This window comes from Triturus cristatus, chromosome 1_2 (genome assembly GCF_964204655.1).
Source record: "Triturus cristatus chromosome 1_2, aTriCri1.1, whole genome shotgun sequence".
NCBI lineage: Eukaryota > Metazoa > Chordata > Amphibia > Caudata > Salamandridae > Triturus > Triturus cristatus.
The window spans coordinates 989,320,389-989,340,282 of NC_140580.1; the positions used below are offsets into that span (position 1 = coordinate 989,320,389).

General features: G+C 42.7%; 1 protein-coding gene across 1 annotated transcript in view; it reads right to left on the minus strand.

Annotated features, from left to right (window-relative positions):
* Positions 1-349: 349 nt before the first annotated feature.
* Positions 350-19,894, minus strand: part of CLIC3 (CLIC family member 3) — a 72,961-nt gene continuing 53,416 nt past the window's right edge. Inside the window, exons 2-6 of the mRNA XM_085611137.1 lie at positions 10,684-10,793; positions 10,104-10,229; positions 9,760-9,866; positions 5,259-5,434; positions 350-3,130 (exon numbers count right to left, since the gene is read on the minus strand). Of these exons, the coding sequence (XP_085467263.1) occupies positions 2,969-3,130; positions 5,259-5,434; positions 9,760-9,866; positions 10,104-10,229; positions 10,684-10,793 (681 nt within the window). The 3' untranslated portion in view covers positions 350-2,968. The remainder of the gene's footprint in view (positions 3,131-5,258; positions 5,435-9,759; positions 9,867-10,103; positions 10,230-10,683; positions 10,794-19,894) is intronic.

Consider the following 19,894-nt stretch of genomic DNA (forward strand, 5'->3'; position numbering starts at 1 on the left):
CTATGGCAAATCATCTCACTTTGATGATTTGTGACTTGCTGATCTCAGGTACCTTGTGAAATCCCCACAATTCCCAATACGTGAGTCATAATCATTTAATTGACATGCAAAATAGCTACAACATTGTCCATCAGCAGTTACTAAAGGCGAACTGGGAAATGCCAATTAAAAGATTAAGAAACCTGCCCTAAACGTACATATACATTTACACTGTGCAAACTAGGCGTGGCATTTTGATGGTTATTCGTGGCATAGCCAAGCTTATTCAGCAGCAACATCCTTTTTAGCTATTTCAAGGCACATTTGCTATTTAGTTACCATTATCAGACACAAAATCTTGAAACAGAAGTCTTCTTATACATTTTATTTATTTACATTTCTCTAACATTCCCTCCCCCCCACATATATACCGGTTACTAACTTCTGAATCCCACCGGGGAGGGAATAATGCACCAGAGGAGAGAACATGGAATAAAAGCAAACTGTAGCAATGGAGGACAGACTGGATAGGGGAAGCAGAAAACAAATGCATTATAGGAAACATCATATAAAGAGCTTCATTTGTATACAACAGAAAAGTAAACATAAAATTCCAGGCAGATTTTGAAATAAAAAGACAGTAAGGTGGCATGCCGTTGGGTAAACCTCAGTTATGGCGGGTTATTGCATTGGACACGTGTTCATATGGCAAAGCTGTGGTGTGATGATATCAAGTCAGATGTTGTCAGTAGACCCCTCGACAGGAGACAATTTAACAGAAGACAGGGCCACCTTTGTCTGGCATGTGAACCACTGCCCAGCAAGAGTGGGTACTATCTCTCAGAATAGACTATCCCTCTCCCGAGTTCTCAGCAGCCCTTGGCCACCAGTCTAAAGATTGGTCACAGACGGACAGTGGCGCGTCTGGCTGGATCCTTCTGGAGTCTTACTCCAAGAATCAGGAAGATAGTCCACAAGCAACTTCCAAAACAATCCAGCCTACTAGGCTTCAGGAAGCCCTCAGAAGTAGGCTGTTCTCTCAACCCCATAATGTATGGTGAGTACATTGGGAAATCCCCGTGATTGGTTGTTCCATGAAGTCATACAAAGGCGAGAACACAATTCTGGCACAGGATCTATTGTGACTGAAACTGCCCTAAGCTCAGCTATCATTTAATATCAAATTCTGTAACAGGGATGTTTGAGCCTCAAAAATGTGTAAATCTGTTGTATATCCAGGGTGTACTTATTCTAACAAGTCATATTGGTTTGGTCAGAAATCCCTCTGCAACCTGACAGCTGTGAGCCTTGGTAATCATAGACCATCTGAGCCTATAAATGTGACCATTATACTTGCATTTCTGCTTCTCATAGACTAATGGTGATGGGACAAAGACTTTACATTGTCTTTGCCCAGCAATACCAGCCTTTCAGAGGCCCTCACTTGACAGAAAATTTCCCTACACCCTTTCAGACCACCCAGCTTTTGTAATAATGTGACTCTCAAAGACAACTGAGGTGGGGTCTTGTCACTCTTCTCCTCCTAAAAGGGGCTGGTCCAATTTTATCATGGCTTGTTTACTGCAGCATCCATTTTAGGGGTACTTGACCTGAATGCTAATGAGCTATGCCATATGACACGGCCACTTTTTGAGTTTTCTTTCTGCAATCATTAAAAATAAATACAAAAAATAAAGTCAAAATTCTGGTGACTTGAGTCTGGGGCCACGAGGAGAAAATGTAAGTTCTACATGTGTGTTAAGTGTTTTTGTTGGATGATATGGGCATTTATGTAGCGCTTACTATACCTAGCAAGGCTCCGAAGCTGCCTTTCCAAGATGTAAAACTGTGAAGGTTCTAAATGCTCTTTAAGTAATTCAAACACTGTAAACTACTGCTGACAATTATATAGATATATGTTATAAATAGAAATATTCAATATGTTCATAAATATGTCGTTGTGTGCTTAGCTCTAGGATTTTAAACTACACGATTCTCAACGAGGAGGACACTGGAAAGTGCAGTGCTGGTAAAGTGAGACCGTCTAGAGGTCAAATCTGGCCTCAGAGTACCAGTTGGAATTTGCAGAGTGTCAGTAAGGCATTAGATTGCACATATGTCCTCCTGAGGGACACTTTACTCACATAAGCAAAAGACAAATTTGCTGTGATGCATCTCCTGACTTTTTGGATATTAGGATTAACTGTGTCTTCTTACTCCCAACATGAATATATATTCATTAACCCATTTGTTTGCTGCTAGATTTCTGTACTAATGATAGCTGTCAATGTTATGGACACTACTCAGGTTCCCAGCTCAGATCTGCATTACAGGGTCTTCTCAGTGCTGGACTTACCTTGGGAACCCCAGAGAGTGTGCTGAGCATCATAGCTCAGATCCGTGTTATGTACCCGAAGTTTATTCTGTCGCAGTGGTGTAGCATCTCCATTTTGTCTGTAAACCCTAACTATACAACCCTACCACCAGTTTCTTTCTTCATTTGTATTTCAAATCTAGCCGGGGTATTATAACCTAGAACCTATTGCTGACGACATGCAGGTGCCAGAGACTGGTGATGCTGAGTATTTGACGGGATGACAACAAGCCGATGTGTAATGGGTCCATCAATATAAATTGCCACATAAGAGCAGATCCTGGATTCAAATGTTAGAAGGATTCCCACCTTTAGGTCTGAATCTAAATCAGGAAATATATTCTCGGTTCTGCACCTCGAGAATCACCGCATTCATTGATGGCACGTTTTGGAATTTTTGTGAGCCAAGAAGTCTAATTACTAAACTGACCAATCGAAGGACATGATGACATCAGCACTCAGTGCAAGCCTTCCTCCTATGTTGTCACTAGTGGTAACCCTTTGTTGAGCAGGCACACGTTAAATTCTGGCAGGTCGACGGGGGTACGTAAAGCACTTTGTCCAAAACGATGGAGTCCAGGGGTGAAAATTGGGGGGCGATGATACGGTAAGTGTTTATGGCATGGGCTTGACCACAGGCTGGTAGAACGCCAAGATCTCCTCCTTGTTGGGGCAGGTGTATTTAAACTCCTTTAACTCTGCAGCGTTGTTTATGTAGCGAGTGACACCCACCAGGTCCTTTGGGATCTCAAATTTCCTGAAGAATTTGCACACCGTCTGTTACAAAGGAAACACAAATTTGTCTTGTAATATTGTATGCAATTTATTAAACAATATCTTTGACAATTCTCAGCAACAAATATCGGACATTTTTTGAAAAACAAACGTGATAAAACAGAGGGAAAGAGGGACGTGATGTGAAAAAATTCTATTTTTTCCAGATAAGTTTTGAAAAGTTGACAGATTTTGCACTTCCCAATGAATGTAAAGTTTATCAACTTGGTAAAAGTTTGCCTGCGGATAATAATTCTTTAAAAAAAATGACACGCAGAAAATATTTTCACCAAAACTACTTTTGTAAGAATTATTTCTCCCTATTTTAATAATAAATTGCAAGCTGTGCAACTGTTCATGAAAGCTGTGCGTGTTTGTAAAATAACTTCAACAAGCTGGGGTGTGCGCTTGACGTTTATATTCAGATTATGTTTTGTTTTTCTCTGTGGTGATTATGCGGGTGACTGTAGCTCCGGATTGTAGGCCTATTTAAAGAAATGCAGGCAGTTAAAGCAACAATATCGCAGCAGGCAGCGGGCCAGCAAGTAAGGATTAACAAGAATGGATGGAGGAGAACCTGGATCTAATGGCTGAATATCTACAATTTCAAGAGGTGCAGCAGAGTCAGATTCTAGTGAACAGATACTGTTGTTTCCGGTTTCAGAACTAGAATAGCCGGCTATGCAGCATGTTAAATCTAAGGCCCAGATTAACAAACCCTTTATGCGGGGTTTGCATCAACAAACTGACACCAACCGATGCAAAATGTTATTTTGGTATTTACTTTTCAGCTTTACTTTCCAGAATGTATTGCTATGCACTACTTTGCATCTAGGTGATGTTACATGGGTGGTACACGGGCGTTCCCATTCAACCAGCAATGTTTTTTAAAGCAAATCCCTATATACTAAAAAGTATGATTGGGATTTGCATAAAAAATATGCCTCCTTGAGGCACTTGTAAAGACTGAGAACATTTTTATTTTCTAAAAAGAAGTTGTAAGTTTGCATGGGTGCTGTGAAATCAGCAAGTATACAAAGTTTGAAAACGTTTTAACTTTGTTTAAGTATAGTATTTTATACTGAAAAGATACCAGCCCACCACAAAACCTATACTTGACATCACGCACCCACCATTGCGCTCGGATGCAATGCTGTGTGCATTGCTGCAAGGCGTGTGAAGTGTGCCAGTACTAGGTGAGAGAGTAACAGAGCCATATCTCTTTCCATTTCACCTTTGGTTTCTGTGCTGTGTTGCATGAAAACCTATTAAATCTGCTCCTAGGTGCCTTATGTACATATAGGCAGGTTGAAGATAGTGGGTGCAAATTTCAGACCAGCTTTTTTGCAACAGATGTCGTTATTTTATGATGTACTCGTAGGCCGCGTCACAAAATGAACATTTGAACCTGTTTGGAAAACAACCTGCCTAATGATTATTAATTTGACCACTCACACTTGTGCGACCCTCTGTGAATATCTGAGTATGCAAGGGAGTGTGGTTTGCAAGTGCCAGCAGACCACCATCTTTGCATTTGCTCTCCAAACAGAAAACACTTCTTTTTTAAAAGTAGTACCTGTCCATTAAAAGGACAGGTGCTGCTTTTAAAAAGAATAATGTTAACCGTAGGAGAACACACTGAGGGTGGGGAAAATTCAGAGTAGCATGCTTAGGGCCAAGGTAAGACTGAAGAAGAAGACTTGATGAGCTGTAGGGGTGGTGTGGTGCAGGGTAGAAGGCTAGACAATGTGGGATGAGCTGTAGGCGTGGTGTGGTGCAGGGTAGAAGGCTAGACAATGTGGGTTGAGCTGAAGGGGTGGTGTGGTGCAGGGTAGAAGGCTAGACAATTTGGGATGAGCTGTAGGGGTGGTGTGGTGCAGGGAAGAAGGCTAGACAATATGGGCAACTCAAACCAATTGTGAGCCTGCAAAAGTTGTGAGGGGACATTAAACAGGAATAGTCAAGCATCTTGCAGGTCAGGTTTGTCGTGAATTGCCAGAGTGCTATGTTGTGCCTTCTGCAGCATGCAAGATTTAACCCCCATTCCTTCCCTAATAATATAAGGCTCACAGCGGCAGTTCTAGTAAACCAGTGGCGGCATGCAGCACGAAACCCAAAGATAGAATCTTACATTCACAATGTGGAGTTTGGGCAGCAGGCTACAGTCAGGCAGAGTCAATTGATCTCCATCCAGGAACTTCCTCCGGGACACTGTGATACCAGGGTTGGCGCTCACTTCATGCTCCAGAGGGGTGAGCAAGTGTCGGTCCAACATGAGTAGGGCCTTCAGCAGGTTCTTCTGCAGGACTGAAAATGATCAGACAGAGTAGGCTGTTAGCTTCTGCATTTCACTGTTGTCTGCCCATGCAGGGGGCTTCTCAGAACAGACTGCACAGAGGCTGAGATATGCAAGTCAAAATGCAACCACAAAGAGAAAATACTCCAAAATGGCTACTTCTCTGGTTCTGTTGCTAAGGAAAATACTTTTTAACACTTCCCAAAAGCTCCTAATAAATTAATTTATCAATGTCCAACAAATTAACAGACATGACGAAACTCATTGGTCCAGAACTGCTGACTGTAACTGAATAGTCAAACTGTGTGCAGATTGTGTGGTCTTACAGATGTTTTTAACGAGTTGATGAAAATAGTTAACCATTAAATATTTCATTTCATAGTAATAATATACTTACTCCCAAAGCACTTTTATCCAACACAATGTTCATGATATGCTATAGATCTGCATACAAAGGTCTGCAGAGTGTTTGCATTTACTTTAGTAATCTACACTCTTTATATTTAAGCAACTATGTATATATGGTGGTAGACGTTTATCATATGTTGTCTATTTCCAGAAGAATGAATCACACAGAGTAATAGGAGGTGGATCTGACTATATGTGATTGATGTCCATGATGCGATCAACTGTAGGCCAGGCAACAGAACCTTTTATTGACTGATTTGTTGAAGAACACAGAGTGCAAAGATGTAAACAACCCGATTCAATTGCCCACAGCCCTTGTCAACTGCTTTTAAAATCCACTTCTTTTCAAAGACTACCCATAGAAATCCGAATCAGGCTGATGAGAGCCCTCACCCCGATATGCATTGACTACTGTAACATCATCTACTCCGGTCTCCCTAAGAAACTCATTGCCAGGCTCCAAAGTTTCCAAAACTAGGTAGCCATAATATACCTTAATGTCTGGAAGTGGAACTGCATCACAAGCACACTCTTGAACCCTCCACTGGCTACTGCTGAGTAGCAACATTAAATTCAGCCTTCTTACCAGAGCGCTTCACTCAAGGTCTGCCCTTCGGTCAACCAATGATCATTCCAGAGGATGGGACATGGTGGCAAATCTCTGGGTGTACAAGGACTATGACTTTGAAATGCCATGAGACCCTGTCGTGTAGTTCCTATAAATCTATAAAGAATCTGCGCATTTAGACAATGTAACCTGTGGGACTGGTGTCCAGATTGATTCTAGACACCCCCCCCCCCGGATATGCTTGCCTGTATACCAACTAGCTCACAGTGCCACTCTGAACCCCTCTTACCAAGGAGAGAATAGTTTCTGGCAACTATCGAACGGGACAACCCTGACCCCCTCAGGGATTGCGGAAATAGTACAGTACTTTTTGCTTGGTCACTCGTGCTCACTTTGTCTCAGAGAGATACACAGAATAAACAATGGGGACTTTTCAATAAGCATTTATTGAGCCAGCGTCATTCTAGTGTAAAATATGTGTGCTGCAACAACCATAAGACAGAAACAGATATAAATGATTATGAGCATCAACAGAGTAATTGGATGGTAGATTTCTACCATAGTGCTAAAACAATGGATATATGCAGGTATATAAAGGCATGACAATAATAATGCGTACTCCTAAAATGCTCATCCTAACTAGATGTACCTAAATCTACCTAGCATGCATGTAGGTGTAGAGCCAAGACTCCCCACTAGGATAAAACCAACCCCATTACCTGATGTGAGAGAACGAAGGACCCCATCTTGGTCTCGAGAGGGATACCCGCTAGGGATGTCAGACCACTGAGTGCTGGAGTGTCTGTATGCAGGAACCTCAGAGTCTCATGTCAGTGTGTCGGCATGGAAGTCTTTTCTCCCCCCCCCCCCCCCCCCCCAGCAAAGATTTTTGTTGTATACCCAAAAGGTACCCTCAGGGATTCTGCCTTGCTGTGTCATGTCGGCTGAGGATGACGAAAGGGATGACCGTTATCCATAGTTATTATGCAGAAGATGGTAATCCTGCTCTGATTCTGAGAATCCTCATGCATAATTAATGACACTAGTTTTCGTGGAAAACCACACAACATTTATGCAGCTCCTAACTAGGTAAAGGTCAATACCAAAACCGTTATGTAGTACAATGGCAGGGAAAATGTAGGTGGAAGGTTAGGTGACTTCCCAGGCCTATATTAGGGTACATTACATATCATAACAGCCCCAAACTAAGATCTGTACTGAACCACTCACTCTTCAGAACACACCTGAACAATGACATCTTGAGACTAGCCTTCAGTTGAGGTCAACATGGAATATGGTTGCACTGAAAAATATTAAAATTGTTTACTCACCCCAACCGACTGGACACTGACTACCCCTACCAACAATGAAGCCGTATTTTCTTACCCATCAACTCTCTAAAATTACAGAAAAGCAACACACAGCACTACACAAAGCTGCTAATAAACAAATAAATAGCCGCGTTCAAGGAACCACACAAAAGAAGGTAATTATCTAGTAGAAGATACTTAAGTTGCACTGTCAATAAGGAATCATGGGCCAGATGTATCATGCAAACGTTTTGCGATTCTGAAATAGAGCATTTTCCCGAATCACAATATAGGTAGGAATCGCAAATTATTTAGCATTCCTTAACATTACCTAATAGCGATTCTGTAAATAGTGAATCGCTATTAGGTAATATGACTCCATTCATTCCTATGGGCCCAAAGGCCCATAGGAATGAATGGTTTTGCATTTGCTAATTTGCGATCACCAGATTGGTAATCGCAATTATGTAAATGAAATGTAAATGTTGTAGACTTGTAAAGCACACAGCTGCCCCAGCAACGGGGCGTCCCGGCGCTGTAAACCACTGGGGAACCCATCCTGGCTTTCCCTGTGAGATGGTCCCTACTGGGCATCTCCAAGGTGAAGACAAGCATCCCCGGCGCTGATGGGGCCGTAAGTGGAGATTAAGCAAGCTATTGCCCTGAGTTGCTGAGTGTGATCCATGATTAGAGTAGGCACCGAGGCGAGAATTGTCGAGTCCGCTGACCTTGGCACAAGACCCTGCCGCGTCGGGAATCGAACCCTGGTCACGGGCCGACTTCTGCGCCCGGGTCTGCCGCCTCTAACCAGTGAGCCACACCACTCCACAATTAGCGCATGTAAAGCCAAGGGTGCCTGGGGACCTAAGGCCCCGCTGAATCACCCCCCCCCCTCCAAGAAAAAGAAGTGTGCACATGTAAGGCAGACACATGCCCGCGCTACATGACACTTTGAAAAATGCATTTTTGTGCATTTTTCAAAGTTTGCACATGGTTACCATCAACTTGAAGTTAATGGTAATTTTGCGTTTCCTAAATGCACAGTTCACATTTGTGAATTCGCAATTTAGGTAATCGCAAAAAATTGTGATTACCTAAATTGCAAATGCAAAGCCTTTCATACATTAGAAAAGGCCTTTTTCCGTTCACAAACGGGCCGATTCTGGTGAATCGGGCCGTTTGCGAATGGAAAAAGGCTTGATACATCTGGCCCCAAATTACTTATCAGTGTTCCAAAACTTGAGGTAGTAAATAGGAATTTCAGAATAGGCTGATAGTGCTGGATCTCTAGAAGCCATGATGCCCAGATATAGGGATGGTCAGATGCCATACCAGTTGAAATGATACTATGTTTGTGACTCCAAGACGACCCAACTGATGAACTTGTGACCTGTGTCGGAAAACTCACCCAATGTAAATTCTGTTTTCCATTGACTTCTACAGTGCAGAGCCAAAAGATCTAGCCATTTAAAGTGAATATTTAGAAGCTGTGGAAACGGGCAGCTCTTAGCATTGTAAAGAAAGTGGAAGTCATTCATTATTTTAGGTGCCAAGAGCTAATATCTAAGCAGAGAAAAATGTAATGTTCAATCTGTACTGTATGAGAAAATCACTTGGAAATCATCTCTATTATATGTATGCATCTTTTGTAATAGAATAATCTGAATCAATATTATATTGTACAAAAGTATTATGCAAAACGTAAAATGAAAAACAAACTTTAAAGTCATCTATAGGCTTAAGAAGCAAAAACGAGTGTCTCTCTCGTGGCCCTGTATAGCACTTGCAAGCGATGCCTGGAAATATGCAGAACAAGCATTTGGTGTTGACTTGGAATCTGAGAAGTGCATGGTGGTCCAGGGAAACCAGTGCTAACAGAACTTTACTGATGCAGCTACCTATCACAAAATAGAATTTCTGAATATCTTCATCTACGAGCACCAAGATATTTTCTATTGTGAAGGTACAGCTGTGCTATCACTGGAAGCGCCTTCTGTATAAACGCGTCCCACCTAAGAAAGAGAGGCTTATTTTGGGGTCCTGCACTCACCCTCTTCCCTCTGTGGAATGCAGTTCTTGATGTAAGCTGAGAACTTCTGGAAGATGTCGTCCCCGGCAGTGGAAGATGCCTTGTACCTTGGAGTCATGTTGGGGTAGCTGTGGGAGAGGAATCATCTTTGTTAGCACCAAGCGGAATCTTATGGGAAGAAGCATCACATGTGAAGGTGTCGGTGTAGACATCCGGTGCTCTCTCTACTGGCTCAAACCAGAACATTGCCCTATTGATCCACTTCAGGACCCCTTGGGTGGCTTTAAAGCATGACATTAATGGTGACTGATAAACCTTACATAAGCACCTTTTGACTCCCATGGCCTATCATTGATGCCCATTACCTGGGTGGCCGAAGCTTCTCTTCTAAGAATTCCTCAATCTTGTTTGTGTCCGTTTTCACTTCTCCATTGTAAAGCAGAAACGGTGGCTGAGATCCTGGCGCCAGGTCCTTCAGCACCTCAGGACATCTGGGTGGGGAAGGAACATTTGGAAAAAACACATGAGACAAGCCATCACCTGACAGTAGATTTCAGGCAGTCTTCACCCCACCGATCGGCAGCCACTTGCAATTTAAGGACTGAGGCATTAAGGGGGCGCATGGTAGGCAGGATTTGGGTGCAGGAGTGAGTGGCAAATGCATCTTTGGAACCATTAGGTGTATCTTCGGTACAAGAACCATCAACAAGGGTGAGTGTTATCCCCAAAATTTGTTAGTTGAGAATACTTAAAACTTAGAGATCCTGCAAGACCTGATCACCATGTTCAATTTTACAAAAACACAAAAATATTAGATATGAATTAGGGGCTCGAAGGAGTTCTGCGTGACTTCACTGATTGCATGCCACATTCATTCATTTAAAGACCGCTGCCACCCTCATCAATGAATTCAGACCTCCATGTCGTTGTAAATTTGAGACAGACCTTTTCATGTCCACAGTGGTGAGGGTGAATGGCACTCCTTTCATCATCAGGATCATAAAGAGGCGCTGGCAGAAGGGGCAGTTCCCGATGCTCTCGCCATCATCGCTGGCCTAATGAAAGAGGACAGAAATAGTCAACTTGTATGAAGAACTATGACCACACTTGGCTTACAGATCTCGTTGGTAAAAGTGTATATGTACACACACTGCCAGCAGGAATATCCTTTGTTTAGAACTATTGCTCCACACCTAATGCATCACCTTGCTACCGCTACAGAGTGCACAGAGGAGAGTACAAGTGGGTGAAGACTGTGCAGGAAGAAACCTGATTAAATGGATGCACATTTCACTTGCGTGCTTTGGCTCAAAATGGCTCAAATCCTAAATTTATAAAAATCAGTAAACCACAGACAAAGACCAAAGCATCATAGAATGTGGAATAATGGAAGAGAAGAGGCAGATATGGAATTCTTCTTTCCCTCCTAACACTCTTATTTGCTCTAAAATGGCCGATATTCTGTTTATTTTCATCCATTGCAATATCTGAAGACCTGTCCATAATTTGAAATTGGTTAATGTTCATAATGCTCTGCTAGTGTTCTCTATTGCAACCAGAGAAAACCCCAAATGAAAGTTAAAACACTCTACTGCTGCCTGAAAGGGACTTTATCTGAGTGAGACCACATGAATGTAGTCTAGAATAACTGGCTCCCACTACAGTTGTTTTAAAATATTCAACCATATCCTTTTTTAGGATCTCAGACTTAATTCACACGGTTGCAATCAACTCTAATAGACCATCAACTCTCCATAAAAGAGGAGTAAACAGCAAAAACTCAGCCAAAGTACCCCTTTCCTCCCTAACTCACAAGACATCCACCAACACTCCTCTCTCCAGCCTCCTAATTAACTGCCGGTCAGCAGCAAAGCATAGCCTCCTACATCGCCGCTCTCACCCTGAGCCAAAAATCTGACGTAGAAATCCTTACCGAATCATGGCTCAATGAATCATTGTCACCTTACCTAGATTTATTGGTCCCTTCAAATTATAGCATCGTAAGGCTTGACAGGCAATTAAAAAATGGGGGAGGCATTGCTTGCATTTACCGCTCAGACCTCCTCGTCACGGAATTTCACGCTGACCCCACCGACTCCTGCGAATATCTTGCACTCTCCATATGTAACAACGCTACCCAGTTGTGCAAACTGCACATCTTCTACCACCCCCCAGGCAAGAATACACCTTCATCGACCACCTCATGGAAATTATTACAGCTAAGGTTTCCCCCACTCCAATTACATTTTCCTCTGAGACTTTAATCTGCACTTGAATGACCTCAATGACTCTCGGGTTAACGCCCTCAAAGACTTCCTTGCTGACCAATCACTTACTCAAGCCTGCACATTACCAACTCACACGAAAGGCACCACACTGGATTAGATCATTGCTAAGGCAACGGCGGTCAGGCTTAACTCAATAGATCCATGCGACTGGTCTGACCACCATGCTATTATCTTCCTATGGCCTGGCACCCATAAGACAAGGCCAATGCAACCTGTGAAACCGAAACTCTGGCTCAGGGACACAAAGAGCCTAGATCTCGAGAAGCTGGCTGCACATTGCGAGAAAGACCTCCCCCACCCAAATCTCTCAAAGGTCTTGCCCCAATAAAGCTAAAAAGATCCAGAGTTAAAGACAAAAACCCTGGTTCAACAGATCCCTCAACAATAAAAGGAGAACCCTCCGGCTAACAGAAAGAACCTGCAGACAGCACCCCTCAGCCTCCCAACTAAAACTTCTCTGACAGACCAGAAACGCTTACATCAGGAACATCCTCAAATCAAAAAAAGAGTTCTTTAGATCGGAACTGGAATAGCTAAGAACAGACCTCGTAAGCTCTTTCAAATCGTCAAACACCAATCTAATACACTGGCTAAAACTTCCAAAGTTCTCCTCCTTCTCTACAGCCAAAATTACCTCCCTAGGAAAAGAACTTAATTCCGCCTCCAACATCTGACCTCTTCCTGCCGGGTTCCATCTCTCCTCTCTTTCACCCCAGACAACACTCAAGAACCAAGCGCACTGGTCCAACTTCAAGTTCTATGACGACCATTACATCTAGAAATTACTATCATCCTTAAATCCGAATAACCACTTTAAATACCCACTCCCATCCAGCTGCAAGGCATCCCAATTTATCATTCCCATTTGGATTACAATAATCAACGCCTCCCTTCTACAAGGGTCCATACCTGACTCTCTAAAAGCCTGTCAAGTCGGCCCCATCTTAAAAACAAATACCTTGAATCCTGCTACTCCAGACGAATATCCAATATCCCACTTCTAGCAAAAGCTCTGGAGAAATGTGTGCAACTTCAACTGAGTCACCATATCACCAACTTTAATCCGCTTGACAAATTCCAATCCGGGGTCAGGCCTGGGCACAGCAAGGAAACTACTACTCTCCATATTGTGGATGGTGCTTTCCAAGCCCTTGACCAAGGCAAAACATGTCTCCTAATTCTACTGGATTTATCCTCGGCATTCGACACAGTCAACCACAAGAAACTACTTGAATGCCGCAAATTCAGGATGGGAGTAAGGGGAAGAGCTCTCGAATGGTTTAGATCCTTCTTCCGGAACCGCACCTAGAGATTCTTAGTCAACAGTAATCTATCTGTTCCTTCTCCGATAACAATCGGAGTCCCCCAAGGATCAACTCTTTCCCCAACTCTCTTCAATCTCTACCTTGAACCGTTGGCTGAATTACTACGTACCGCCAACATCTCCTTCCACATGTATGCCGATAATACCCAGATCTACATCAAAATCTCATCTCTAGAGGAGATCTACTCTTTGAATGAGGCCCTAAAGCTGACTGTTCAATGGCTCGCCTGCAACCAGCTCAAAATAAATGCACAAAAAACAAAGTTCCTTCTAATCTTCCCCCCCTAAAAGTAACACTGACATCCGGAAATGGACCAAGCCGATCACAGCACTAAACTGCACACCGACCATAGTGGAATCTTCCAAATCTCTCGGCATAACCCTGGACAGCAACCTGAATATGCGAGACCACAACAACGCGAAGGCTAAAACTGCCAGGTTTCACCTGAGCTACCCGAGGAAACTAAAACCTTTCCTTGATGCCTCGGACCTAAAAATGGCAGTCCAGGCATTAGTTATCTCCAGAATCGAATACGGATGCTTAACCCTTTGATTCCTGCCCAAGATCTCCACGGCCCCCCCTAAAAGCTTGCCTCATCACCGCCACCAGGCTTCATGTTGAAGCCAGAATCCAACTCAAACTGGCATGTATCACCCACAAAGCACTACACTCGAAATCCCCAGCATATCTCGACCAGAAAATCATGGTTTCTGGAGGAGCCAGAAACTCCAGATCCGCCAGAGACTTTGTGCTCCAGCCACCCCGCTTCTGAAAGGAAAAAATGTACAATTGTGCTTTTTCTGGGGCCGCAGAATCTGGAACTTGCTGCCGTCTTTCATCAGAAAAATTCCCTCTCTGTCAATATTTAAAAAGGAAGCCAAAACCTTCCTAATGGGCAAGTTTCTCCCATAAATCATGCATTGCCCACACCGCTCAGTGGCATTGTTTATTTTTGTTGCCGCTAGAGTTTGGACTGACTGGCTGCTATCCATCTTGTACTGACCTTGTACTCCCACAAATGTATTTGCTGGATTTCTCTGCATTATGATCTGAACATTGTATACACCCTTTTATTCCCCAAATGTTTCACCTCCTTCTACTCCAACTTATGGTTTTTTTTTCTTTGACTATTTCATACTTGTATACAATGTGTTATCCTTGTAAAGCGCTCTGATACCCTACCGGGGCACATTCGCGCTCTATAAAACACTAAATAAATAAATTAGCTTGTGTCATAATAGGTGGAAAAACTGACTTCTAGCTCTGCATTATAAATGGGCATGAAAACCAGTTCTGAACAGGTTCTAACAGGTGCAGAACTCAGAAGACACAGGCATAATCACACTGTCTGTGGCAGGTAGAGTTGTCACAAATGACAATCTAAGACACAGAATTGATCACGGGAGCACCTTGAAATGGCCAGGCTCATTGACCAGATACACATCTTGTCAAAGTTTTCATGCTTCTCGCAAGATGCAAGATCAATGCATGCTGCTTTGAGGGTTCTTACCATCAACTGTTGATCTGGGAAAGAAGAGAAACCTATCCAACACCAGATAACTGCTGAAGATTGCTATGTTCAGTCCTCCCTGCAACAGACCTCACAAGCCCAGAGTCCAGCTTCTGCATGGACTCCCCAGGAGTCAAGAAATACTCATTGGAACTTATACTTTAAGCATGAAAGTGGCACTTTTAAAGATTCATTTGACCTAGTACATGTGCTAAACCAGTATAGTTTCATCAACTCATTAGACTGAAGGTAGAAAGTCAGAAACATTCATTCATAATGTCAAGCCATTATTCTGGTCATTCTGTCCCAATCTATTTATCATATCACAAAACATTTTTTTTTAATTCAAATTGTATAGCAATGATCATGCAACGCAGGATATCAGGTCACTATTTTGTCCTGCCTTTGCAGTAAAAGCAGAAAATCGAAGCAGAATTACAGCACCCTCAAAGCGTTTATAATTACACATTGCATTTTCAAGCCCTCCATTCAAAAAGGGATCTAAGAGTTTATCGTGATACCATCCTTTTACCCTACCCGGCACACCATCCCCTGCTGTGCTACCTTCATAATGCTCTATCTCACTATGAAGATGATCACAGGGGTTAATTGCGTGTTTTTCTTGTTCCGCGTTATATGGTCAGGGTCCTTAAGTATCAGACTGTCTGCAGACCCTGCTGCAAACCAGGGCAATTGTTTGACTGGAGCTCAAGACCAGTGGATGAGAGGTACCATTCAAGATTAAACACACAAAGGGTGATGGGAGGAATGCTTGTAAGAAGTCTAACTTGGTCCAACTGCTTACAAATTCTAATTTCAGATCTTCAAAACACTATTGAAACCTGGTTGACTAGTCTTGTAGGGTTAGTTCCTGCTTTCCTTCTCAGATCACAATGTGTGATGACCAATTATTTTATCACTCTGGGATTCTCGTTGGAGTGAGTAGAGTGTTATAAGTATTTATAACATAATATAACATCTGACCATCACCTGTGTTGTGTTTGATGAAACATCATTCATGATTGGCAACATTTTGACCCAAACCTTGTTCTAGTAGTCTATGTTGAATTTATATTAAGCAGTAACTCATTCATTAGAGGTCCTTTCTATCGGTTTGACCTGAACCTCATGGCACTACCCCTTCGTCTAAGACATCTAGTAAGTCAATAGGGTTCCGACCGCAGGTTCCTCAGCCATGATAGAAAGTCTTAATCTGTCTGGTTTCAGACCTACATCCACCACCAGGCATTCCCTGATCAAGTGTAGGGACAGGTCTTGCTAGAGACCTTCAAACACCTGTCATATTTTCTTGGGTTAATGTGCTGCTTTTTCATTAGTACCAAATGGCGGAACCACAAAAGTAATCTTCAGGTCATACTTTCAATGAAGAGAAATCCTTTGGCTTTACCACTGAGGTTCTTGAAAAATCATGTCAAAAGCTGTGCGAAAATAACTCGTTTAGATGCAAGCACTGCTCACATAGCCTACTTCCTAAAATACTGCTTGTCCAGCAAACCAACTCACTCTACCAATCCTAAGACCCTACAGCAGCAATCCAATATAACGGACTTGGGAGCCAAGTGGCCAAAAATACCTATTAAAAATCTTGACAAAATCTCAAACCCTGCGTACGTAAAGAGAAGTGACTGAGTATTTCATTCCACTGAATCTGGCTCTCTATTTATTGGTCTTTAATTCCAGAACCCGATCTTTGAAACCCATGGAAGTGGCCCCCTACAGCAGTATGACTTGAATCAAAGGTTATCCTTGGGCCATATCATACAGCTGCCAAGATAGATGGTTGTCCTGGATGAGACATCTAAAGTTTGGAAGAATGTGTGATGCAGTCTTCCTCACACATACATGGCTAACTGCAGCAACAATGTACACAAACTGAAGCACGGCACAGAACCTCAAGCAAGACAAATTCACCTAGCCTTTATCTACTGAGTCCTCTTCTACTCATGATCCCATACTTGTATGACTGGTTGTCCCGCATGCAAATTGCTGCATTTTTCTATTTCCGTATTTATTTATGTAGTGTTTGAACTTAACATTATATGTGTATTTGTAAAGCACATATTCACATTTTGTGGACTTCTTGGCACTGAATAACAGATGTTTTTTCTTGCCCAACTCAATAATAGTGATAGTTTCGGCCTGCAAAGGATGAAGGACTAAATGGACCCACCGGGATTCACATTTATGACCATGAATTCCAACACAGATACCTGGAGTGGATGCATTAGTCCACTGTACCACCAAGCCTGGCTCAGTGTAGTTATTTGCAGTCCTCTGGTGCTCATAAGCTTCTACCTGTATGACCATTGGTGCATCATACAGACTGGTGCTCTATTCCATCTACATATTTGTACCTGTAGTGTTGTACAGTACTGTGATTATTTACAATCGAGATTATATCGCTCTCCACCCTAACGGCCTGACAGCCTAACGGCCAGAGCTGCCAACTTTGGAGCTGGGGAACTGGTTCAAGTCTCGTTGTCGGCTCAACATCCTGTGTTTAAGGCAAATCACATAATCTCCCAGTGCCTACAAAAAATGAATTTCTCCTTGTGTAATGTAACTGGTGCTCATGTAAAGTGCTCCATTACCTTCTGGTCGAGTTCACGCTATATAAAACTGTAAAAAAAGATATATATATCCTGCATCATTTAGGTTCTAGCACCCTCATATCGTTGTGCGTCTTATATTGCTATCCCCTGCTAATCATGGACATATTTCGAACTGCTAAATATTTGCTCTGTCATGCCTACAAGACAAGGTGTCATTATCTAGTTTGGTTTCACCTGCACAGCGTTTGAGCTGTGCTTGAGAACTCTATTGTTTTTAATAGAAACTTAAAAGGGATTTACATCCTGCCTCCTCTTTTTTCTGGCTTCTTATTGGTTCCTGTGCGTGCCACTTACTTTCCCTCCGTTTCTATTGCCTGTAGCATATTTTCCTGCATTTATCAATGCTTGTTACTCATCTGCTTCTCTTATTAGTTTCCCGCCGCCTAAATACTGTTAACATCTGCTTTGGTGGAACTATATTTTCATAATGTTTTGCTTTTTATGCTTGCAGAATATTTATATAACAATGTATCACCCGAGAGAATAAGTGATTTGCATAGAATCACAGAATGTTGCGCGGCTCTGCCGAGGCTGGAACTGGGATCCCCCGCTCTCGAGTCAGCAGCTCTGCCCACTGCGCCACATCCTCTCCACTCCCGTGTTATCTGTCATGGAGCTCTTTCCTTCTGCCGGACGATGATTGATGAAAACAGTGGTGGCTCTTCTGCTAAGGCGGAGTAGCGTCGCCCCACTGCAACGCAGCAGTGAAAAAAAGGAAACATAAAATGATAATGACTCGATGTTATTATCATTTTATGTTCACCTACTTCTGCAGCTATGCGGGCGGGGCGGGCTGCTCAATCAGGAGCAGGGGGAGGAGTGGTTTGCTCACTCAAAGTGCGCATGAATGTTTGGCATTACAGCCTGTGTGGAGAACATGCCCAGGCTTCCACTGCCTGTCTCAATTACAACGCTGCATTGCAGTGTTGTGATTGGCTTAGGGGAGCTCCTCGCCCTCCACGATGCCCCCGATCGCTGACGGCTGCCACTGGATGAAAACAGCTCTTTATTCATTACATAGGTGAAACTGAAGCATCACCAATGCTTGTTTTTAACTTGTTATGTTCTTGTACTGTAATCCTTTGCAATTCTCAAACCCTGTACAATACCCAGCGTAATGTACCATTATCCATCTAATGTACCTTATCACTGAAATTCCGAAAAACACTGTACTGTAAATAATAGTTTCTTTATGTCCCCAGTGAACCCATTGTTGACTCATGCCTTGTTTTCTCACCTCCTCCCTATGTATAGTTCTCTGAAACAATGCTGTGTGAAGGTCGTGCTATATAAAATAATACATTTTACAAAACGACTTCCTCTCACATAGGCCACCCCTACACTTCCAGTCATGCATGGTGCAGGGAAATAATGCGGACAAGGCTGAGTGCAACGAGTCCATACAAGTGGCGCAGCGCGGGATTCAACCATTTCGTGAAAATGACAGGCAGATCTTTGGAGACCAACCTTGTGGGTTTTTTTTAAAACAAAAAACCTGTCTTTGTGTGACAAAGTTGTTTGAGATTTTGTGCTGCGGAATTGAGATTATTTACCTAAATGTAGAGCCATTATTTGGGAATAAAGAGTTTTTTTCCCGAAAGTGTGAAATGGTATTCAAGGCCGGCCAATATTATTGTGCTTTTGTAGTTCATTTAAAGATGATATTTGAGCAATAATTCATGCAGAACTGTGCACTTATTATTTACTATTGCTGTTATTGTAAGGCTTATATGGAGACATTTTATAATCTACTTTGCTAACATTTTTATGATGCTATTTCCCCACACTGCTCGGGTATAGTATGTGATTGAAAGTAGAGCTGTAAGGGGCAAGATGAGAAATCGAGGGCCTCATATATGAGAAATGATGCATCGCTGCGTGAAAACAGCGATGCGTCACTTTTCATTGAGCCCTCCTTGCGACATGTTGGATGCGTCATATTTACAATATGACACATCATGTTGCAAGGAGTTACAGATACGTCAGTATTTCTGACGTATCTGTAGGCGCAAAAGTGACGCATTGCTGGAGTGTGTCACAAAAGTGACACAACTCCAGCAATGGGTCATTACACATCGACAAGTCCCATGTTAAATGTGCCTGCGTCAGTCTTACGCCTGCCATGAGAAAGGCGTAAGATATTGACACATTTGTGTCCTAGAAGTGGCGCAGTGAAATCTTATAGATTCACTCCGTCACTTCTATGACCCTTTCTTGCGTCGGAACGCACCCCCTGCATACATTATACCTGGCGCAGGTATAATGTGGCGCAGGGGTTTACAAAGTGACGCATCTACCTAGATGCGTCACTTTGTAAATATGGAGCAACAAGGCTTATTTTTTACGCCGCTGGTGTGTCACAAAAAGTGAAGCACCGGCGGCGCAAAAGTGACGCAAGGG